The 25,138-nt window shown below is 43.3% G+C and overlaps 1 protein-coding gene, 1 long non-coding RNA gene and 1 other non-coding gene across 3 annotated transcripts; 1 reads left to right on the top strand and 2 right to left on the bottom strand.

Annotated features, from left to right (window-relative positions):
- Positions 1–13,517: 13,517 nt before the first annotated feature.
- LOC123644900 lies at positions 13,518–15,258 on the bottom strand. The gene is made up of 3 exons (XR_006737300.1): positions 14,909–15,258; positions 14,289–14,345; positions 13,518–13,662 (listed from the first exon to the last, which is right to left on the bottom strand). It is a non-coding gene; the product is annotated as an uncharacterized LOC123644900 (long non-coding RNA).
- Positions 13,948–14,224, bottom strand: LOC123630853. The gene has a single exon (XR_006732794.1). It is a non-coding gene; the product is annotated as a small Cajal body-specific RNA 13 (non-coding RNA).
- Positions 15,259–15,277: 19 nt separating the features above from the next.
- GLRX5 (glutaredoxin 5) lies at positions 15,278–24,930 on the top strand. The gene is made up of 2 exons (XM_045561305.1): positions 15,278–15,778; positions 24,289–24,930. Exons 1-2 carry the CDS (start codon positions 15,478–15,480, stop codon positions 24,465–24,467), a joined length of 480 nt encoding a protein of 159 aa, XP_045417261.1. The 5' UTR covers positions 15,278–15,477; the 3' UTR covers positions 24,468–24,930.
- The last annotated feature ends 208 nt before the right edge of the window (positions 24,931–25,138 follow it).

Raw genomic sequence — 25,138 nt, 5'->3', positions numbered from 1 at the left:
TCTGTTCACCAACCCCTGCTCCAGCGACTCCCTTAAACCTTGAATCAGAAGGTCCAAATCTTATCTGCCTCTGTGCCTTTGCACTTGCAGTTGCCTTGGCCTGGGGTTTGCTCCACAGGCTCCTGCCAAACTCCGCCTACCGTGTGATGGCTGGGAGCCTTGAACCTCAGCCCTCTCCTCCTCCCCCCTGGCCGGGCAGTCACTGGCATCCAGCCAAGCTTTGAACTGTCTTTGGCCCCAGCCCTTATCTTTTTCAAAGTAATTACATATTTGCATGATTGGATCCGCCTCCTCTGGATCTGGATGAGAGCCGCTAATGAGGGATACAACTTGTAAAACTAGGTGCCATGTGAACCTCTGTCTTCACAATTTAGGTGTGGCTGGCCCATTTTACAGATGAGGAGACAGAGCTCTAGGACTTTAATAACTGGCCCAAATCCAATGCTTTGGGGAGGGTGTTTTCCTCTTTTGTTTCTTAGCAGGGCTGGCAGATGTTTGTTGAATAATTCAGCATAAAAGTCAATGAGTGTCCTAAGAGATTAAATTGTACAGGACCAGATAGTAATGGGATGTGTGCATCTTTTCTGAACTGAGGAAGAGAGGGAAGAATTAGCTCAAACCCAGGATTAACACTGAAGTAGACCTACCTTGAATTAGACCGCCAGAGTGTCAGCCCTGACTCCTTAGTTACATACCATTCATTAAGCCATAATTATTCATAGCGTTGTTGGAGTTGCACACAAAGGGGCTCTCCTAGCCTTGAACTTGACTGGTTCCAGGTGCCTGGTTCCAGGTGACTGGTTCCAGGTGTGCTATTAAGCCTCTCATCATCATCATGACTCTATTTGAGGTGCTGCCGCAGGCTGTGGGGTTACAACAGCCAAATTGAAGGTGCAGATGGTGATTAACCATTATTATAATACTTCATTTAGATAATATGTTTTGCTTTTCAGAATGCTTTCAAATGCGTCTCCTCATTAAATCTCTGCAAAGATCCTCTAGGTAGTTAGGAAAAGTTTAATGAGTTTTGTCTTCTGAGGGAAACCAAGGCACAAAGAGGTCAGGTGATTTGCACAAGGATAGAGTTGGCCCCGCAGGCTTCTGGAAGGGTGGAGCAACAGGCTGTGAAAAGTCAGTGTCCTGCATGGTTAGAAGTTAAGATTTCAAGCTCTGGTGCCAAAGTGCCCCAATTTACATCTTTCGGCTGATTACTCATTCTTGGTTTCTCTTCTGTTATATAGATCTAGTAATAGGAGCCTCTCGTGTGCGGTTTTGTGACTGGTATTGTGAGCACCCAACTTTTGTGAGCTGTTACATTTTGGTTGTGGATCTAGTATGGTCACTATAGTTTCTGGCACACGGCTTGTTCAGTCTCTCATGAAACATTTCCTGAACTATGTGTTAACCATGTGCTAGTCTCTGGAAATACTGAGAAGAATGAGGCATACACGCCTACCCACAAGGAGATCACGGTACAATGATTCTCTGTCTGTGACTGGGTAGTGTGGTGCTCAGAGATGCAGCACAGAGCCACGGAGGGACCCAAATTCCAGGTGCCACTCTGCAACTTATTTAAGTGAGTGAACTTCACAAGTTATGTAACCTCTTACAACACTGGTTTTCGCACCTGTTCGATGGGGATAGCAATAATATTTCATATGCAAAAATACATGTGATAAAAATATCTTATAAACTGCAAAATACTATGCAGGTGTTAGTTGTATTATTGTTGTTGTTACTGTCTTTGGCTCTGTAGGCCTTGCTGCTTTTCAGAATACTCCCCCATTACTTTTCTTAAGCCTGACATAAACTCTCATCAGAAACAGGACCCTGTTTTTTATTCAATGACAATCTTTTTTCTCTCCTAACTAGTCCATACGGAAGGAAAAATTGTTGAGTGAGCAATGCAGGAGAAAGGGGGAATTTGCAACTAGGGAGGCTACAAAAACTTCAATTCATCTTCAGCATTACCTGCTGCTACAGAAAGGAATAGAAATGAAAGCCTATTTGGAAAAAAAATCTGGCAAAGGATGGGGGAAGAGCCCTCTGTCATCTCTGGAATTGAGCACAGGAAACCCCGCCCTGAGGCCTCCTTTTCAGAAGCAGCCCAGAGAGGGAACCACAAGAAGGGTACTAAAATTATGCCGTTCGGAAATTCTGACTCACTTGGCAGTGGGGGCTGTTTGTGCAACGTACAAAACGTCTTCCAAAAAGCAAAGTTTTTACTGCTGTTTCCCCATGTCTCTTCCCTGCAGCCAGCATGTCCACCAGCACTCGCAGGGAAGCAGGGGCTAATTTAATAAGCCTGAGGAAATTATTTGGGTCTGTTTCACATTTGCAGTTGGTTAGGCAGCTTCAACAACAATCTGTACAATTCTCATTTTGTAAGCGTGCTTTGTTTGTGTGTTCAGGAAGATTAAAACAAAAGCTGCAATGGCTTTCTTGGCTAATACAGCCCCTGTATTAATATTATAGTATATGAATGGGTAAACTGAGGCAAGAGGGTGCAGAGGAGGGGTACTAGTCAGGGTCCCAGGGCAGTAATTGGTGCTCTGGAAATTTGTGTTCCCATCCCTGTCTCTAGCCTGGTTTCCCACTTAGTGGTGAATTAAGTAAGTGCTGCTGGGTGAACGTAGATGAGAAGCTTACACTGGGATACCCATTTCTGGGGTGCCCCTCAGAGAAGTCCTGATCTGAGCGTGGAGAGCTGGTTTTCAACTCAGCTCTGCTCTTAGCTGTTTCTTCCTTCTTTGTTTTCTGTTTGCCAGTGCTCTGTTTCTCTGTTCTTTCCCACTCGGTCCTACCATGTGCTTCCAGGGTGAGTGGATGCCCCACCCTGGTGTGCGAACTTCTCTGGGTAGGTTACCTTCCCCACGGGCAGCTGCCACCCAGGGACGGAGCAGGGGGCACCCTCCTGGGTGGCAGTGAGTCATCTCAGCACCAGGCAAGGAAACTGGAGTAATTCAGGATATTCCTCTAGGTACACTTCATTGTGCTGCTTTTATAAAATACAATTATAACATGTATGAAGCACAGGAGTGGATTCTATGGCAACGGGGTTCTAGCTGTTGTTAAGGCTGCTAACAAGCTGTAGAACTTCGGGTCACTTCTGAGTTTCTGAATCTGTGAAATGAGAGAATTGGAAAAGACCTTCTCTAAGTTACTCCCCTAACTTAAAAAACTATGACAATCTTGATTGTATTAGACAATAATGTCATTTAACATGACTAAACACTGCTGCCATTATACTCCAAGGAATAAGTACTCATATAAACAAAAATGTTAATGTACAATTGACAAATTTTATTCCTAAAAAATAAAATCCTTCCAGAAGAGACTTGCTATGTCTCCCAGCAGTGGGCAACTCAATCTACTCTTTCTGCTTCTACTGGGACAACTCTAAGTGGGTTTTTTAAATTAAGTGTTTTATTTTGACATAATTGTGAATTCACACATAGCTGTAAGAAAGTATACAGAGAGGTCCCGTATACCCTTTACCCACTTCCCCTAATGGCAGCATCTTACAAAACAGTGCTACAATGTTACAACCAGGATGCTGACACTGACACCTCACGACACAAAACATTTCCACCAGGACAGCCCCACAGGCTGCTCTTCCCGCCCGTCCTCATCCCCTCCTTAATCTCGGTCACCCACTCATCTGTTTTCATTTCTATAATTTCGTTATCTCAAGAATGTTCCATTTATAGTATGTAATTCCATTTATATAATGGAATCAGATAGAATGTAACCTTTTGGGGTTGGTTTTTTTCATCAATGTAGTTCTCTGGAGATCGGTCTGGGCTGTTGTCTGTTATCAAGAGTTCGCCTCTTTATTGCTGCGTAGTATCCCATGGTATGGACGTACCACAGTTTGTTTAACCATCCCTTGTTGAAGGGCACCTGGGTTTTTTCTAGTTTGGGGGCATTATGAATAAAGCTGCTACAGACATTTTGTACAGGTGTTTGTATCAACATAAGTCTTCACATCTTAAGTTTCAACTGTTATAGTAGCCACATACACTCCCACACCACCAGACTTTTCCTACTTATTCCTAGTGATGAACACACTCCAAGGATGTTTAAGTGGCCTAATTGCCTAATAATTTCCCAGGATCGGGTCTCAAGTTGTGAAAATTCAACAAAAGGAAATTACATGGCTCCTGCCATCCAGGAATTTACAGTCTATTGGAAGCAACATTAGGACACATGAAACATTGAAATAACAAAATAACACTGCATGTCATCAAATGCTAGACTGCATAGTACAGAATTGACTCAGAGAGGAATCCAGAGATGGGAGAGAGGTGTGAAGGCCTGATGTCTGGGGGAATGTCCTCTGGATAAGGTGGGCTATGAGATATATCTTGAATGATGGAGAATAATAATGATATTTAACATTTATTTAGGGCTATGTGCCAAGCACAGTTCTAAGCCTTTACCTATATTACTCATTTAATCCTCATCACCACCCTTCAGGATAGCTACTATCGTCATCCCATTTTACAAATGAGGAAACAGAGAGGTAATAACCTGCCCATCATCACACAGCTATCACGTGACTCACCAAGGGCATGAACCCAGGCATCCGATCCCAGCACCCACACTCGTACTCACTACGAATCTCTTTGACAGCAATAGCGGAGGACATTTTTCTGGCCATGATTAAATTCCAATTTGTTTCTTAGGTTATATTTTCACACAGAGCTATGCTGAGCCCAAAATATTAATAATCAGTTCCTTCTGGGTCAAGGTTATTGAGGAGAAGTTCAAATAGTTCGCAAAGAAACAAGCACCAGCCTTAGTAACAGGTGAGAAGGCTGTGTGTGATTTATCTGCTGCCAGAGGGAGAGCACCAGCCTGTGTGTGTGTGTGTGTGTGTGTGTGTGTGTGTGTGTGTGTGTGTGTGAGTGAGTGTGTGAGAGAGAGAGCGAGCGAGCGAGAGAGCGTGCGCAAGGCTGAAGCCTCCAGTTATGTGGATTACCTGCCTATGTAGCAAGAAAAACATCAGCGTCCTCAGCTTTATACCATAACACACACAGGGCTGGCTGAGCCCATTTCAGATAATGAATGTGGTTTCATTTCAGATAATGAATGTGGTTTCGTATTCTCTGAATTGCTACATTCCAGGAAAGTCATGTCCACGCTCAGCTATCTCCCTGGTTGCTAGGCACATGAGATGTGTGAGTATTCTTAACTCATAGCACTCTTGGCTGCACACGACCTTCAAACTTCATCATTTTGGTTTAAACAATAGCATACTATAAACCTGGCCTGTTTGCTTGGTTTTGTTTTGAATTCTAGATGCAGCCTTGATCCTGCCAGTGTTTCCAGCTGCGGCGTGGGCTGGGAGAGGAATGCTCCCTAGATCCACGTCTCCTCTCTTGGCGTCTCTCTGCGCTGCGTTCCCCAGCCAGCAGCGGAGATGAGCCGCGTCACCTCCTCACATCTATCAAACGGGGCCGGTTCTAGTTCTGTTTTCCCCGTAAGAGATGTCATGAGGCTCACATAGAGTAATGATGATGAAAATGTGCCGCAAACTTGAGGTTCTGTGCAAATGTGTACTACTAGGGTAAATTAAATCCTCCACTTGCTGTGCTTTTGAATAAAACTTCATGACAGAAATCAAATCGTGAATAGGCTATAAGTAAGGAAGACTTTTCCACTGAGAAAAACAAGTCTTTCATCTTTCTGCTCCCTGGAGACACGGTTTTGAAATTTGCTGAAGTGTTCTCTCCTTGCTTTCGACAGGCGTGGCTGTTTTGAACACGTGATAATGTCAGAAGCGCCCCGTGACAGGCAGAGTGCCCAGGAAGCCGGGGGAGGCTCCAAGCTCAGTCCTGGCAGACACACAGAGGTGTGGCCTTGGCACCCTAGTTCGGGCAGTGGAACCAATGCAGGACACTTGTGCCATCCCCACCCATGCCCATATGATCAGGCGGTGCTCTGCTCTTTGGGGACACTCACACTTGGGGCCCAGCTTATCCCTTTATCTGAGTGGCAGGGGCTCTTAAATTCAAATAGGTTCATGTGTCTGTATAAAACCTGTTGCTTTTGATGACAATTCTTGACGGGCCAGGTTACTTCCCTAACAGAGAAAGTTGACTTTCACTCTGGTAGCCACAAAACCTTAGAATCTTGCTGCAAACAACTGGTACCAAACACATGCAGAACAAATGCTTTCCAAACAGGCTGACGCAAGTCCTCACAACTGTAATAGCTGCAGCAGGGGCTTAAGATTTTAAAGAACATTAATCCTAAATTTCATCTTTGATGTTGTAGACTTGGTATACTGAGAGAAATGGCCAGTGCCGCTAACTGCACCTCCTGGTTAATTGAAAAGCCATATTCGGCAGACGGAAGCAACTCCCCTGAGCAGGCGGGAGAGAAGGTGGGAGTGGTCAATGCCATGGAACCAGCACACCAGCTTCAGCAATCAAGGTTGTTTCGTCAGCCAAATGGAAACGCTTGTTTGTGTCATGATGACTATGGGCAAATGGACTGGCCCTACCGGCTCACTTCACAAACTGTAAGATGGCCTGACACAAAGACTCACACACAGACAAAAATAAAAGCCAGAAGACACTTGGCAAATGCACAGACACAACTGTGTCATGCTGCAGAGCCCCTGAGAGGTTCAGTGAAGTGCTCAAGGTCAGGAAACACAGATTGCCTCAGCCCACACCGTGTCTGCCTCCACTGCCAAGTCCAGGAGACCCTGGGCCCTTACCTGGCCACTCTCCGTGGCTTCTGACACTGCCAGTCACTCCCTCTCTGCTGAAGCACTTACTCCCGTTTCTCCCCATGGCCTGCCCTTCCCAGAGACATGCTTGCCCTGCGGTTTTTTCACTGCCCTCTTCTTTTTCTTGCCCTCCCTGCCCAAATCTCTTTTATCAATAGATCCAGAGCCATAGAGGCAATAATCTGGATAATCTCCCCCTTCGTTTCAGATATCACCTGATGATTTAGATGTCTCTCATGTCCCTGTAAACTCAGAATGTCTGAAAGTAATTCATGACCTCAGCTTTTCAACCCTCCTGCCTCCTCCCCGTGGTCCCTGCATCAGCAGGCAGTAGCCCCCAGCCCCTCCCTGCGCAGCCAGCACCAAATGCTGCCAATCCTACCTTCAAGGTATCCAACTTGGCTTGCGTGGGAGCCCTTCCCTGGCACCACCCAGAGACCGGAATGGTTAAATCTTACAACTCTCTCCCAACTGGCCTCCCTCCGTTAGCTCAGCCACCTCCAATCCGTCCTCAACACTCTTGCCAGCGTGACAGCTCAAATACTCTGCAGTTCACTCTCCTTCTGGACCTCTCACCCACAGGACAAGATCCTAAGGCCCTTTCCACCTGACCTCACCCTAGCTACGTCCGCGTCTCTGCATTTCTCAAGAGATGACTTGGCATTCCTCCAGGGCGCTCATGGGCCTCTGTGCCTTTGCCCTGGCTGGCTGTTTCCTCTTCCCAGAATGTCCCTCCCTTTTCTATGGAAGCTCTTTACCCTTCTTTCAAGACTCCATCAAGCGCCCCCTCCCCCATCCTGCTTAGCACGGAGCTTGCCGCTGCTCTAGTGCCAAATGTTTCTTCACCTCCTACAGCACCTGTGGTTAATAGTGAGTTTCACACAATTTGGGATTTGCTGAGATACTGTCTGTACTCAATAATTATGTATTGAGCATAGACTAAGTGCCAGGGATGGTGCTAAGGCACCAGTGACAATAAATTCTGCCGAACTAGAAGCTGATGGTCACGTGTGTGTGTGGGGGCGGGGGGCAGGGCATGATAAATAAAAGTATGATACATACACTCCCTGAAGGGCTTTTGGTCCCCAACAGCCATGAAATAGGGCTGGGCAGTGAGGCAAGTGAAGTGGCTATATTCTTTGATGCCTTGAAGCGTATGTCCTGGATTGAATTGTACATCGGCCCTGGCAGAACCACTTTACGGATGGCCCTTTCTGATCTAATGCCAGCTGAGCTCTCTCAAGCCCATTTGCTTTACAGTTAGAAAAACTCAATTTTATGCAATATCATTCAATCCCTCACCACCTAATTAAATTTAGTAAGCATTTCTAAGGTGTTTACCATGGACAAATATGAGGTATATAAGAGCTAGAATAAAACTGTTTATCTGGCATAATGGGGGAAGAAAGCATTCCTCTGAAGTTTATTTTTTAACATAACCCTAACCTTAAGCTCTGTGTGTATAATTTTTGCTGGGAAGCTAAAATAAACTGCATGTTTCCTTGACTTCTTACCCCGAGTATGTGGAAATAATTTTTTTCGAGGTTACTTGGAAACGTTACACAAGGCTCTACAGCACAGGGAATAATCCCTTGTGAAGGTTGTTTGCCCCTTCTTATATCAAATGTCCGGAGAATTCTGCTTTAAAAAAAAATTCCAGAATGTCTGCTGCTTATTCTTTAATCTGTTGACCTATCAGTCATTTCTTCTTCCTTCTTTTACTGTTAGCCTTTTAAATTTACTGCTTCTAATTTGTTGTAACTATATTAGAAAACTAAGCAAGTTAGCCATTCCCTAAAATAACAGCCCTTGAGTGAGAACCGAGGGACCCCTCCTAGAAGTGGGCAAACTGATTAAGTCCCAGACACCGTATATAATCACCAGGGAGCCCTTATTGGCTCCTGGCTGCCCCAGCTTCCCAAGCAAAACAGCCTACTGCCCTCTACCTGCCTTGTCGGGTAAGACAGAGACTCTTTATAAAATGCCCCAAGTTTCTCAACAGACCGAATGATTTTCAAATATGTATTCTTTTTACTTTCCAAAAAAAAAGCGTGTGTTTTAACTCCTCTGACTATTATTCCCAATGAAAGATGTAGTGTTTTTGAACATAAACAAGAATTCCTTCAAGTAAGACGATATTATTGGCCCTATGCACAGACAGCCAACAGTACGTGTGAATTGTCACAGGGCCGCCACCGAACAGTAGGAAGAGATGAACCAATGGGAATACCACATCAACTGGACTGACATGTCCTGTTAGGGCTGCACTGACAAAGCTACGATATGAAAATGTCAGATCACCGTGCATCTGGAGCGGGAAGAAGGTATGTTAATACGGCAGCATCTCAAGAGTTCTTTTTTTTATTCACAGGCTTGTTCTCCGAACTTTAAAACTTTTAATACAAAATTCTTTTGGTCACCCAATTTTGCAAGTAAGCCTGTTTCCAAAAAAATTCCCTTTTTCTGTTTTGTTTTGTTTTTTAACAGCATATAATTGGTTTACGATATGTCTTTTATTAAAACTCTGAAACTCTGGCCCACTGAAATTTGATATTAACATTATCTTACTAGGCTACACTTTCAAAAAATATAAAGCTTAGAATTAACAAATAGAATTTTTCTGGCCATAAAAGCAGAAAAAATATTATTCAAAAGCCTCCATTTTTTTTCTGCAAAGGCTGTGTCATCCCATTTCTAACCTGAACCATCCCTTCCCCACCATGAAACTGGGGTGAATTTCTCCTTCTTTGCTAGATGAATTGTTGTAGAAGGCTGGATCTTGGATTCTCACAAGAGCAAGACTTAATTTTGAAGGCATGAAATGATTAAGGCTCAAAGGTTGAAGTACAAAGTGAAATTCTGACTCATCGTAAAGAGTATTTACGGCCTTGGCAATACATCTTAGCAATTATTCAAAGAAAACAATTAAACTTCCTAAATGTTCTTCTGGCTGCAAACTCAGTGACTATCAGAGGCAGATATATATAAACTTCCGCTAACAGATAAATCTTCCTAACAGGTCTGACACACACCAGCACTGGCTCCTTGCTTTGTATACTCTGTGGTCTTGGGATCTTTTCAGAAATCTTTAGAATGTAATTAATAATTTGAGTTATAGAAACTATCAGCTGGTAAAAACAGACACACATAAAACGAAACATTAAAATTCATTAAACAGGCAGTTGCGGAAAAGTCAACAATTCTTTCACCACCTTTAATCCAAAGGCTTAACAAGTTTTATGATTACCACTTCGTTCTTACCACTTTACAGGCGATTCAGGCTCTTTTCCTTGGAATTAAATAAGGCTCACAATGGAACAAAGGCCAGCAGATGTGACTTCAAAGGCACATAGCCAAGGAGCTCAGTCCTCAGTGAGAAAGCAGCATGCGGATGAGAGGACACAACTTTCAGAAGTGAAAGCTATGGTTTAGGGTTTTTTTAATTGGATCTTTGGGTTGAAGTTGTCATTGTAATTTTACAAAGCATAAAAATCATCTCTGAATTCACTGTATACACATGCAGAGCTACCAAAGATAGCTGAGATACTTAATTTTCTGTAGGAATTGCAGGTTATGCTATGGTTCAGCAGGAAAACAAAAACTGCACATGAAGGCAACAAAACTTAGAGGTACACAAAGTGCCAATGTCTGTCAATAAGATGTTATAAATATGAAAGAGAATATAATTGGGGGACCAAAATATCTGAGAACTGTTATCCTGGGGTTAATCTAAGGTTCAAATGAACTCACGTATAGATAATATACAAAGGTGGTTTAAAGAATAAAAAAGTACAAGATAATAGCAAGATTATCATTTTGGGGTAAATATTTAGGAGCAGAGGGATAGAGCACAAATAGACCCCTTGTAACTCTGTAGCCCTTATATAAAGAAATATTGAAATATGTATAACCTTTAGCAGACATCGAACGCAGTTTTCAAAAACCCATGAAGGGGAAAACAGGTGGTATGGAAAAATTTGAAGAAAGTCAAAAACAGCTCCTGAGTATTTAGTGATGTTTAGGACTGGAACCCAGGACAGAATCAGGCTGTTACACCATCGGTGCTTTTCATAAGTAATCACCCATCTCCCACGGTCTGTCCTAGACTGAACTGACCTGACCTACTGCACACCATCTCTCTTCACTCACCCAGTACTCTGAGGGCAGGCGAGGAGGGCAGGGCCTGCCTTCCTGCCTCTAGCCTGTCTCCAAGATGTGGGCACCAGTGATTAGCAAAGCTGAGGCCACTTCCATGGCCAGGGAAGTATTAATAAACCAGCTGCCTTGTCAGAGAGAGGTAGTCAAAATCCAAAAGGCATTTCTATCTCTGCATCAGGGATTCAAAAAATTCTCTTGGTGGGCTGGGTTATGCCTTGCTTTCTCACATATTATATTATTTTTGGTATCATCAGGGAATCCAATTAATTCCAGGGCTGCAGTGATGATCTAAAATTACTGGATAATAACTAAGTGCACCAGAGAAAGGTTTCAGGTTCCAGCTGAAATTGATGGAACTCTGAGTTCCAAACACTATTTTAGCTCAGGAATGTTTGGTGACTCGGCCCCTTGTCCACCCAAGCAGCCACTTTTCTCTTAACATGGCATTTGCAGAATACTCTGTCTGGCCAGCCCCAACAGAGACACTTCTCTATCACATGCTCTTGTTCACAGAAATACAGTCTCATTTTCTAAGTGGTCACTGCTGAACAAACAAGAATGCAGCACTGAGTACAAACGTAAAGGAATGGAAACACTGACATGCTGAACGTTCAAGTCAAGTGTTATCTGAGGCTCAATAATCCAATGCTAGTTCTTCATGTGAGGCTGACAATGGAAGAACCTATCCCAGATTTGTGAGAATTTTCACTCTGGATTCAATGGTGAAATCTGCTTTGGGACAAATGGGTAGAAAAGAGTTTTACCAAATATAGTGAAGCCTTATCTATAAATAAGCACAGGGAAGAAAAACATTTTTAGGATGCCTGAGTCAGCACATTTACATGGAATGATTATTTAGTTTGGAATTTAATTGGATTTTGTGACCAAAATCCCAGGATTCTCATAAGTTTCTGTGTACTTCCCATCCTCACCTCCCCATTAATGTCCACAGGCAGAGATCACAAACTGATATAGACCATTTACTTATGTGTTCAAATACTGAAAAATATTTGAGCGTAGGTGCAGATATTAATGACAACAGTTTATTTAAGAAGTATATTTTGGCCGGGCGCGGTGGCTCACGCCTGTAATCCCAGCCCTCTGGGAGGCCGAGGCTGGTGGATCGCTCGAGGTCAGGAGTTCGAGACCAGCCTGAGCGAGACCCCGTCTCTACTAAAAAAATAGAAAGAAAAATTATCTGGACAACTAAAAATATATATAGAAAAAATTAGCCGGGCATGGTGGCGCATGCCTGTAGTTCCAGCTACTCGGGAGGCTGAGGCAGTAGGATCACTTAAGCCCAGGAGTTTGAGGTTGCTGTGAGCTAGGCTGACGCCACGGCACTCGCTCTAGCCCGGGCAACAAAGCGAGACTCTGTCTCAAAAAAAAAAAAAAAAAGTATATTTTGTCATGGTTTCATTATAGGATTTCTAAAGAGAAATCTCAAAACCAAAATGCCAAATTATACAGAAAAGTTCAATGCTTTGGAAGAAATATTTTAAATAGTTTTCTTTGCTTCTTAAAATCATTGATGCTTGGTGCTAATACTCCAGGAGTGGCATTAAACCAAAGGCAGGAAAAAAATCTGCTTAACATATACAATAAATATTTCACTGTGTTTTGGGTTTATTAAAAATTTAAATGTATTATTTCAATTTCTTCACTTTAGATACATGATTTGCTTCCCTGTTCTTGTTCATGCTATCAAAGACATCCCTCTCATCTCCTTGAACAAGCACCAACATGCTTTCTCCTATCCTTAGCATTTCATATACTGTATGTTCTTATACTCTACATAACATGGCAACTCCACCATAATTTTGAAAAACAGGCATTATATTCTTCCTGCTCAAGGATTACCCTTAATCTTTAATGATAGTTGTATTTTCAACTTAATAGAACATGTAACAACTAAAAAAGACAACTGTGCTTCTGAAGCCAAAATTATACATTAGGTAAGGGATGCGATACTCCCCATTACTGCTCTGTGTCTCAGAACCTCAGAATATAAGTTTGCAAATTCTTCTCTCTATTGCAGGCAAAACAAAAGCAGATTTAGACAGTTTAGAGTGGGCAACGTGAAAGCTGCCAGAATCAAAACGGAGCCACTTGTATTAAAAGAAAAACCTGACAAATAGATCTGGGGAACACCACGAAGAGAAGAGCTCTCATGCATCAATGCCTGATAACAAAATCGATCACAAAAGACTCCACAAAAACTGGAAATTTGCACAAAGGCCATCATAACCTTACACAAAAAATATGCCTGCAAGGGCATCTGCCCAGCAACTGCCTTTCCAACCTTGGACTGGTGTCACCCTTATTACTGATCCTTGTAGCCAAGGATAATTACCTCAAGACTATTATGTAATCATCCTCATTTTTCCTTCAAAAACCTGTCTTCTTTTACCTCCCTGAATACAAACATAGTTTACCATGGCACACATTCTCCCATTGCAATGCCTTTTTCCTGTATAAATATCATTTACTTTTAGGGAGCCTGTGTGTTATTAAGGTTAACAGCAAAAAACAACTTAGGTTTTCAGGGACAAATCACCAATATTTACTTAAAGACAAACAAAAAACGTACTACAATATAAGCATGAACAAAACGTCATTTTGGAAAGAATTTAATAGATGCTTTATTGTTAAGTGCACCAGATGCTGGACTTCTGAAACAAGTTATGCTTCAGCATAACAGCATTTTTTATATATTTCTGTTCATGATGCTGGTTCCTCTGATTTACCTGGAATCAATGAATCTGAAAAACAAAAAGATTCTTTAAGCACCTGATCCATTTTCTGCCCCACATTAGAAAATTAGCAAGCATCAATAACATTGATGGGAGTGAAAATATGACACCAAGGAACATTTCTGGGTAACGTCCCAAGTTTATATTCCTAGTTTACTAGGCTCAAGTTTCAGTCCGAACCAATACTTGAAAGACTCACTCACTGAAATTGATTTTAAATGTGAGCACTCCCAAAGTATAAACGCTGGTCTCCTCCAGCAACATTTAAAAAAATACTCAAGGTTTTTAAAAGTGATTTGTAGCAGTACTTAAAGTGTCCAACAGAAACCGCTTCATCTGCTAAACAATATCTCGACTGCCAAGCTTCTCTTACTGTTGGTGAATAGATAATGACATGGCACAGTCATTATCACCGTGGCAACAGTACCTAGGAATTATCAGAGGAAAATTGCACATGGAACCGCTGGCTCTTGAGCAGGCATGCCTCAGCTTCCTCTGGGGTATGCTTTTTCTGCAAGTCTGGTGTGCTCCAGGGTAGGACCAACCCTGTGCGGCTCCAAGACTACAGACCACACAGCAGTTCCACTGAGTCCTGCTCTCCTGAATCCGTTCTTTCCACCAATATGAGCACCTACCACGTTCCAAGCACTGTCCTAGGCACTGACGATACAGCAGTGAATAATGTGGAGTGCCTGGGAGAGAAGTCAACAAACAAGCGAGTAAATACAGTATATAAAAAACAGTAACAAGTACAATGGAGAAGAGAGCAAGCAACTGGCCTACGGAAGCTTGCTTTCTCTCCTCTACTCCCACACTGGTTTGTATCTGCTTATCATTTCTCACGCTGATTCCAAACTTTGGGCACCAGATCTCCCTGAAGACTCTGTGCCGGTGCAGTGCCTGGCACCCAGCACCTGCTTCGGAAACGTTTGTCACTGTTTATTTCCCCCTTCAACAAACCTTTCCGGAGCCTTGGCCCAAGGGCTTCCGTGGGCTGGGAGGCTCGAAACCCAGAAGAAAACACACAGGCACGAGCGCTTTACAAGACTTTAAAAGAGAAGTTGTTCTAGAGAGAGAATCGCGCGCCAGAAGCCGGAGCCGCAGGGCCAGGCCAGAGCCTCAGCTCCCACGTGGACGGAGGGGCCGAGGGAAGGTTCTGGAAGCGAGACCACAGCCCTGGAGCTGGAAGCCCCCGCTCCCCGTCACGACGGACCGCACTCGGCCGCGGCCCTCCGGAGGCACCGGGGACGCTCACCTAGGCTGGCAATGGCGGACGCCAGCTTGCCCTAGTCCCACCACCTCGCATCACGCGCCAGCCAACAGGGTTGCCATGGCAATCCAGCAGCCGCCGACACCGGAACCGGAACCTTTATCTGGACGTGACCCCTTCCCGGCGTTCCGCGAAACGGGCGAGACCCCGCCCAGCGCCTGTCTCAGGCGTCCCGGAGTATCCCAGCTGGCTCCGTCGGCTCTCGGGAGGAAAGTGGTCTTCCCCCTGGTTTTGCCTCTCGCTGCCCTACGAGCGTGACCCTGATAGACATCCATTTTCTCCAATCAATTGACAAAACGGTTGCCCACAGCCAATTGTAAGGCGGTAGCATGCGGCTCAGGCATAAGGACCACCTCCCACTTGCCAGGCGGGACGGGCAACAGGATTGGTAGAATTGAGTAAATGCGGGCCAGTGTTGTCCAATCACGGAAAGCAGGTCGGATCCGGTCCAATCAGAGCTTCCGGGGGCGGGGCGGGCTGCAGTCGGGCTTGGGAGGGAGTGGGGTTGCGAGCCGAAGTCCGAGTCGATCGAGGGCTCCGGCGAGCGTTCGGGAATGAGCGGGTCCCTCGGCCGAGCGGCGGCGGCTCTGCTCCGCTGGGGGCGCGGCGCGGGCGGCGGCAGCGGCGTCCTGCGGAGTCCGGGCGTGCGGACGGCGGGTTCGGGCGCGGGCGGCGGCGGCTCGGCGGAGCAGCTGGACGCGCTGGTGAAAAAGGACAAGGTGGTGGTCTTCCTCAAGGGCACGCCGGAGCAGCCCCAATGCGGCTTCAGCAACGCCGTGGTGCAGATCCTGCGGCTGCACGGCGTCCGCGACTACGCGGCCTACAACGTGCTGGACGACCCCGAGCTCCGACAAGGTCAGGCCTGCCGGCGGCGGGGGTGGGAATGGCCGCGGAGGCCGCTGTGCCTGTCAGGGGTCCACCGCCCCCGGGACCGCTGCGCGAGGCTGAGCGGTTTCTCCGCACCGGGCCGATGGTCAGGAGCTCGGCCGCGCCGGGTTGGGGGTTGGGGCTCTATCGATAAGGGTCTGTCTGGGGGTTCCAACGGGATCAGGCCGGGGAGCGCTATTCTGGATCAGAGTCTGGGATGAAGATCTGAGTCGGGGGTGACTTGAATTAAGTCTTAAGGGTCTGAGGCTTTGGTACTGTTGCCAGCTTGGGCAGTGGGGTAAGTTCTAGGGGTTCACTGATCCTTCCTTTGAGCTGAAATAGGCGTTTCAGGGTGATTTGTCTTGGGCTGGGTCCGAGGAAGGTGATCATCAGCCTCACTCCCCGCTCTGTAGGGCTGGAAAGTGGGGCAAAGAGGGAACTCATAGTAAGTACTCACTGTAAGGTAGGCACTTTTAGGGACACTTTGAGGAGATTGGAAGCCATTGGCCTGTTTCGTGGATAAGGCACTGATGCTGTTGGTGTTGGGAAGAGGGCGGAGGCTGCCTTTATCTGAGGCTACTGAGGTCAGAGGCTGGCCTTTCTTGGTTCAAGGCACAGGCTGTCAAGTACCATCCTCTGTATTGCTACAAGGAAAGGGTTGGTGCTACAGTTGACTGATCTTAGTTGGGATCTAGTGCTCTGGTGGAAAAGGCATGACATTTGCTTTTACATGCTCAAACACAGGGGTGACTGTGTGGGGGCTAGGACTTCCAGAGACTTGTGGGAAGAAGCAGCAGCAATGACTCCTGGGCCCCAGACTAACTCACTACCTCAATCTTGGAGCCGCAGAAGGCCTGTGGCTTTTCACTGGCCCCAGGCAAGGAGGGAAGACCCTGACAGCTACTTAGCATCTTTTCCAGATACCTTACATGCATTCTCCCATTTTTATCTGAGTGGGGGAAGAGGAAGAGGCCAGGCACATGGGCCTGCTCCTTGGCAAGGGTTGGTCAGGGTTGGCAGAGAACTGGGAAGGTTGTACCTTGTCCTTTTGGCTTAGGGTACCCCTGCATTCAAGTTAGAGCCTTTAAATGACTGAGTCTCCCACATGTCCCTAGTCTAGTACTCTTCTTTAGTCACATTGTGCTAAAAAGAGGTACCAGGTTCTATGTTAGAATGGACTGTTATTCTACATTTGAGATTACTAATCATAGTCATTTCTTACATTAATGAGACAAGCTGGTGTTGTGGAAAAGCTTTGGGTTGGAATCCTCTTCTTTGGCCAACACAAGTCACTTAACTGCATTTTCCTTTTCCATAAAATGAGGATAATGAGATCCAACTTAGCACAATTTTTGTGAGGAAGAAAGTAAAAATGATAGAAAGTGCTTATTATCTTGCCTGGTACAGAAAGCACCCAGATAAATGGTAGCTATTTTATGATTAGCACTTATGGCTTTCAAATGTATTTTTTCCTAGGTTATTTAATCCTTAAAAATTCTTGGTGATAGCTGATCCTATATTTGCTGTAGGTGATAGTTTCGGTGGGTGGAACCTAGGAGGCCTGTTAGGTGGAGGAGTAGAGAAGGCAGATTAACATTACCAGGTATATATAATATTACCATGTATTATTCTCATGACCCTTTTGTCTTCCCAGAATTCTACCAGTTGCTAGGCTCTGCGTTTTATCATGTACGGGGGATCTGTAGTCTTCATTCAGAGGCAGCTTCTCCGCTTAAAAGATAAGAGTAACTGTTCTGCGGTCTTTAAACTGGGGCCTTGCAACACGTCCCCATACATTGCCAATATGGCATTTGTAAAAAGTTGTGTTGTTGTCTTGCTTCTTATAAAGTGTTGAGGGTCTTTGGTTTGTGAATTTATGTTCTCCTCTTTAGTATAATCAGAGATGGGATATATTGGAATATAGCTAATAAACTGAAAGTAGGAGCAGAAGTAAGAATGTGTGCTGATAGCATTTATATTTCTGTCTTCCAGCTTATACATCTGGCTTCTGAACTTAACATTCTTAATACAGTGAGACTGGGGCAGGGTAGAATAAGCATGTTTCCACAATGGGGATTAGTTTAGCTAGGGTACTACTAAGACTGTTCATCTCTTTGCTCTCTGTACCTTTGAGTTTACCAAGAGAGACTCACAGCCTGTCTGATGCTGCTTTTGTCAGCCAAAGATATGTCTGTGTACCTTTCCCAGACCCAAGGTCACTGCTAGTAACACGATCAGAGCTTCTGCAAAATTGGCCTTTCCTTTTTTCTGGTTCCAGAGAGGGCCGAGCTTTACAAGGGCCCAAGCCTGAGGAAGTTTGGGGAACTATTTCCTAGTTCTAGGCCCTAGGTTCCAAGGAGTGTGATACAGAGAGGTCTTGAGATTGTGACCCAAGGAACAAAGGTGACTGTGAGGCAGCAATGGGCTCTGGCCTTCTTATTCCTCTCCTTTTTATCTGGAACACACACAGAAGACAGCCACATAGAGATCAGGCTCCAGTAGACTGACATCACTGTTTCCTAACCCTGGTCTTAATAAAGAATATCCTTTATATTCAATTATAAATAGAATTATATAACATGCTCATAGAAGAAACTTGGAAAACACCAGCAAGCATGGAGAAAATGAAAATCACCTGTAATTCTACATAAACCATTATGAATCTTTGAGTCTACTTCCTAATATTTTTTAAAACACATAATGAGATCATGCTTGTCTATACATGGTATTTTGCCCTCCTGAGAGCAAGGGACAGGTCTTATGCAACTGCCTGTGGTGCCGTGTGTTCTGCTTGCGCAAAGCAAGCTTTCAATGTATGTTTTAATGAATAAATAAATGCTTCTTTTACTTATCATCATATTGCAAAAGTCTCTTCCCTGATTAAAAAGCATTGTAAACACTCGTAAATTTCTGCTGATTTAGATCACCATTGTATTTCTTGCACCTGGAACAAGTGTCTGATTGAATAGGGACTCAAATATTTATTGAATAAATAATTATCCTATTGTTGAATGTTTATTAAGTATTTGAAAATATGCTCCACTTTTCCAGTATCAGGGAATTAGTTGGGTAACAAATTGTGTGTGGTCAGTACTCAGTCAAGTTCATGGTGAACAGAGCCTAAGACTGAGCTGCTTCACTCCTAGGTGTATAGTCTAGAGAGGGGGAGCTGCAGAGGATGGTAGTGGAGTAGGGGCTGGAGAGTAAGCTCATCAGGCTTTGTGGGCTGTGTGGTCTTTGTTGTGTCAACTCTGCTGTTAGAGCCTGAAATCAATTATGGACAATACATATATGAATGAACATGGCTGAGTTCCAGTAAAACTTTATTTACAGAAACAGGAAATAGACTGGATTTGGCCTGAAGCCCATAGTTTGTCACCCTGTGGTTCGCAGAGACTGACTCCTGCATATGTGTGTTATTTTATATATATGTGTATATATATATACACACACACTATATATATATATTATATATATATAGGTGTTCATTTTAGCATTGCTTGCAATAATGAGGAACTGACAAGACAGCATCTTGGTCTATTATTAATAGTAGCAGACTGAATAAGCCAACTGAATAAACTGTAGTTTAGTCATATGATGGAAAACTAAATTATGTTTAAAATGAACTAGGTCTAATATATTTAACATGGCTAAATCTCAGAAATACAATGTTTAGTCAAAAAACAAGTTGTAAAAAGGTAATTATAGCATAATGGTATTTGTTTATATACATTTAAGAGATGTGAAACAGTCCCATATACTGCAGATGCATGTGCAGTGCAAGTGTAGCTCATGGTTAGGAGAGACAGATGGCAGCTGCAGGGTGGATACTATCTCTAGTGAGGGACTCAGGTAGCATGTGGATTTTTGTACTTCTAGAAACCTGGATGCAAATGCTGGTTCCACCACATGCTAACATTGTGACTTTGGGTAAGTCATTTAACTTCTCTGAGCCTTAGTTTCTCCTCTGTAAAGCAGGGATAATTATACCTACCTTCTGGGATTTTTGTAAGGATTAAACAAGATTAATTACATAAAACACTTAAGAGTAGGAAGCTCAGTAATCCTCAGCTCTGTAGTGTATGGCATACTCAATTGATATTTTTCCTACATTCTTTCCATCTGCTTTCTCTGTTGCATGTTTTTCTGAAAAAAGCATTCCTGTGAAGGGTGGGCAGTAGATGACATTGACATGGCGAAAATGTTCACATTGCACCTGGCGCTATGCTAGGAGCTTATTTCACCAATTATATCTCATTTCATCTTTATGACAAACCTGTGAGGCATAGAAGTGTTACTCCCATTTTACAGATGAGGAAACTGAGGGTAAGGGATTAATAGGTTTATCTGAGGCTACCTGTATAGGCTAGCAAGTCAGGTCTGCTTTCCCATGTGCCTGTGGCTTGCCCACTCTGCCACTGTGTTTTGCTTTTCCTCTAGTGAGGGTCTGCAGGTTTCCATGCTTTCAGCTCAGATGATCTCTTGTAGTCCTAAAGCCATTCTCTAGGGAAGATGAAGAAAATGTGACTCCTGGAGGTGATGTGACTTGCCCAAGGTCACAGAGCCTAGTAAGGAAGAGACAGAGTTGGAATTAATCTGCATCAGACTGCGAAGCTCCTGTAGTGAAATTCTTCCAGGAAAAAACAAAACAATGATTATGGTGCTCTTATGGTTTAGTGTCCAAACCAGGAGCAAAGTCCAGTGCTCTGAAATTTGAAGGATTTTGAAAAGTTCCTTCTGAAAGTTCTGGAAGGGAATTTTCAAGTATATTTTCTCTATTCTTGCTGGCTTCATACTTTGGATTATTATTATTTTTTTTTTTGTAGAGCAGATGTGCATGGACTGATTTTGTAAGACACCCTCCTAATTCCCAGTTCGTAGTGTTACTCTGTTTTTGCAGTCGACATTTTCTGTCCCAAATTGAATCACTCACTGTCTGTCATGTATGAAATATAATTATCAGTAAAATCCATTTTGGGGTATCTTTGCTAATTTTCAAGAGTTGCTCTCTGATTCTGAGTTATTTCAGGTGATATTTGTAAGAACTATCACTGCATATTGCAGTTTTTAAAAACTAAAGTATAAGAGAAATTAACCACTGGATTCATTTTAATATTCAACTTATGAAAAGTGGTCTTTTACTTAAAATTAGAAGTTTCTCAGCTGGGCTTGGGGGCTCACGCCTGTAATCCCAGCACTTCTGAGGTGGGAAGATCACTTGAGGCCAGGAGTTTGAGACCAGCCTGGGCAACATAGCAAAACCTGGTCTACAAAACATAAAAAAAAAAATTATATGGGCATGGTAATGTGCACCTGTAGTTTCAGCCACTCAGGAGGATCGCTTGAGCCCAGGAATTTGAGGCTGCAGTGAGCTGTGATTGAACCACTGCACTCCAAGCTGGACAACAGAATGAGACTCTGTCTCTAAAAATTAAAAAAAAAAAATATTTCTCACTTCATTCTATAGGAAGCAATTGGATATTTCCTTGAATAGTTAAACTTTAAGTCAGATTTCCTAAAAATGGAAAATAGCATTGTTTTTAAGAAGGATGCCAAAGTTTTACCTTGACATCAGCTGTTAATCTAAAAATTTAAGAAGTAGGTAAATTTAATTTTGATGAATTGTCAGTTAGTAGGCACCTTGGATACTGTTGAGAAAATGCTGCCATTCACTCTTGAGGTGGAGTCTTCCTGGTTCTTGAAATGTAAGTTATTAGGGAAGACAGCCCTGGGCAGAGAGGTTTGGAAGCCGTTAGTCTTACTCGCACATGTCTATGTGTGTTGAGTGTTCAGGATGTTCCGGAAACCCATCTGGTCTGAAAGCCCACTTGTTTTGGCGGTGAGGGTTCTGGTGCCCTTCTCTGATGGTCTGCCACGGCATAAAGCCCAATGAATGGGACAGGCCCAATGCTTTGATCCAATGTGATACTATAAAAATGACTGATGAAAAGCAATTCATTCTTTTACTCAGCAAAGATTTTGCTTAAAAAAAATTGTACCTTTTAGGATTAAACGTGGTTTTGAGTGGCCCTCAGGTGGCAAATTTATTTTCATTTTTGATGTGTTTCAAAAATCATAGGCACCCACCCAGAGAAATCAGTAAAAATTGATTGTCATGGAAAGCTTCACATAGTATATGGTGTTTTTTTTTTTTTTTGAGACAGAGGCTCACTCTGTTGCCCAGGCTAGAGTGAGTGCCGTGGCATCAGCCTAGCTCACAGCAACCTCAGACTCCTGGGCTCAAGCAATTCCTCTGCCTCAGCCTCCCGAGTAGCTGGGACTACAGGCATGTGCCACCATGCCCGGCTAATTTTTTCTATATATATTTTTAGTTGTCCAGATAATTTCTTTCTATTTTTAGTAGAGACGGGGTCTCGCTCTTGCTCAGGCTGGTCTCGAACTCCTGAGCTCCAGTGATCTGCCCGCCTTGGCCTCCCAGAGTGCTAGGATTACAGGCGTGAGCCACCATGCCTGGCCCCACATGGTATATTATTAACTGAAAAAAAAAAAAAATATGCACACAAGTGGTTTACCCGTATAAAAGGTATTTAAGAAAGTTTAGGAGAATTAAAAGCAGCTCATGTTTACTTTAAACATTTCTTAATTCCCACACCCTGCTCTCAGTCAACATAAAGGCAAAAGATTTGTAACTGGTATCATTATAAAAAGTACGTTCTGACAGACTGTATTTGAGGAGAGTTTGAAACTAACCAAAACCACACAACTTATATGCTAAGTAATTGTTTTTGTTTACATAGCACCCAACATCAGAATGATGAAAAACTTGAATTCATCAGGGTATTTTAGTAGATTTAGATATTTGATATTATAAAGATGTTTTGGTGTTTAATGGAATTTACCCTTTATTGGTGACCACCAAACCTCTATCTGATTTTGTTCACTAACACCCAGAGTGGCCTGTAACATTGTAACCATTTGTTAATAAGTGAAGTCTGGAGGAGAAAGATAAAGCTCAAGGGCTTTCTCCGGGGCTGTCATTTAGAGCAAAGTCACTGTTTTTTTTAGAAGGCCATAACTTTTAAAAGAAAAATACATTGTATCTTGGGACTGTTATTTTTGGTGTAACTCAAATTGGTAATTTTATTTGGAAAATAAATGTTTGATAATAAATGATGCGATATCAGGAATAAGTTTTTGTATTTTTAGTTTGTCTACATAAATATCAGTACTTGACTGATTCTTAAATTTGTATAATATAGTATTTTGCTTGAAGAATCTGTTGTCTTTTCTGTTTTGTTTATCTTCATGCTTATTTTGGCCATTTGAAAATATTTATATACATATGGAAAAATCACATATATGTAACTCTAGGAATTAAGTGTCATCCTTTGACCATCTGTTTTTTAACATACCCAACACAGACTTTCTATCAGCCTAATGTTTTTGAAAGTACATTCATTTCAACATACAGGTAGGAAAAAAGTGATGGAAAGGAATGTATGTTAAAAAGGAGTAATCTTTTATGTCTTAAGATTGAAGCTGCATTGCTTTCCGACTCTCTTGTCATAACCGTCATCTTGTGGCCCAGAATTGAACAGAATAGTTGCATGCTGCATTGTCACAGAGCGTGACACATCTCTTCTGTGTCCTCAGAGCCAAATTTTTTTGCACATGGGACTGATCACATGCATGCTGGTTGGTTTCTTGTTTGCTGTGAGCACTTGAGAGCAGAGCAGGTCTCACCCCCAGGCCCGGGACATGGACCTTGAGGAGCCTTGGCCTGTTCTTTCATTAGACTTGTCTGTCACTTTGGGTTGAGCCAAATCACTTGCCCCACTGAGAGCCATCAGGGTAGCTGAGTAGGATGGAAGCTGGCTGTCCGTAGCCACAGGACAGGGATTTTTCTCTGAGTAAAAGTAATTATTAAAGATTAAAAAAATTAACAACTCCACGTCTTGGGCCTAAGTAACTGGGAGTATGCACCAACCTAGACAAGTGTGAGAAGTGCATGGGTGAGATTGCCTGGTTTGGCAGTGAGTTAACCATAATGGATCCATGTTAAGTAGTCCATTGGGAAGGGAAGTTGGTTGTGACATTTCTTCAGGTTTAGCTTTACTGAAAGCATGACTGGCAGATATGTGGAGAATTATGGCTTTGTGTATCTTACGTGATTTATGTTAACCAGTCTGGTTCTCTGCTATTAATCCAGTATTGATGATGTGTCAGGGATTTTACTAAGAGCTTTACTTACCTGGTGCTCACAAAAACCTTGTAAGATGAGGGTGGAAACAAAGGATGGAGGACACATAACTTGTCTGAGGTCTTAAAGTTTGTAATTGTAAGAGCTAAGGTTTTAGCGCTGGTCTGTTTGACTCTAAAGCTCATGCTCTTAGTAGCAACAATGTTCTACAAGAATTGGGGAAGCAAGGGAGGGACAGTGGGTGTTCTGCTAGGAGTGGGGAAAAGTCATATTTTGCCATGAAAGGTTCAGCTTTGACCATTGAAATAACATTTGAATAAATGTTCTTTCCCCGTAGGCATTAAAGACTATTCCAACTGGCCCACCATCCCGCAAGTGTACCTCAACGGCGAGTTTGTGGGGGGCTGTGACATTCTTCTGCAGATGCACCAGAATGGGGACCTGGTGGAAGAACTGAAAAAGCTGGGGATCCACTCCGCCCTTTTAGATGAAAAGAAAGACCAAGACTCAAAGTGAGGGTGCCTGGGTCCTCTGAGCAGAGGGGGCCGTGCGTGCCAGAGACTCACTGCCAGAAAAGCCTTACTGATTTTGGTTTTCACCATTGAGACAACTGTTTCCACTGATTATTCCAGTTTGTAAGCAGTTGGGTGATTTTAGTTTGTCTGGTGTTTGGTCTAAGAATATTCTATTGTGAACTTGATTGCAACCAGTGCACTGTAATAATTCAATGTTGTATTATGATATTGCTGTACACAAAACTTGTTCTTATGTTGTCATTTATTCTTTGCCTCATTCAGGAGTTGAAGTAGGAGCTTTTGAATCATTATGATTCCTGACTCCTCTGCAAATGTGTCAGTCTGCAAAGAGAATATATCCCCCTAGTTTTTTGGAACTTCTTCTGTTAAGGAAAATGGCGGGCAAAGAAGAAACTGTGATAACTAGAGTGTTGTTTTTTTAAAATAAACTGCCAACACAGGGGTCCCATGCGTGCATGGGTTGTTAATTCTGAAGTGAATACGTCTGTAAGAATTTTTAGTGACTGCGTGCGACCTTTTTTTTTTTTTTTTAAATTAATGCTTTTCTATTAAATTTGCCACAAGAATTGGCATGAAGCTATGCTCCACTTTCTCTAGGGGAAGCCTGAGTCAGCAGTCCAGTTGGAGGCATGTGTGGCTGGAGGGAAGTGG

This window comes from Lemur catta, chromosome 1 (genome assembly GCF_020740605.2).
Source record: "Lemur catta isolate mLemCat1 chromosome 1, mLemCat1.pri, whole genome shotgun sequence".
NCBI classification, from domain to species: domain Eukaryota; kingdom Metazoa; phylum Chordata; class Mammalia; order Primates; family Lemuridae; genus Lemur; species Lemur catta.
This window is presented reverse-complemented; position numbering and strand designations above follow the sequence as displayed.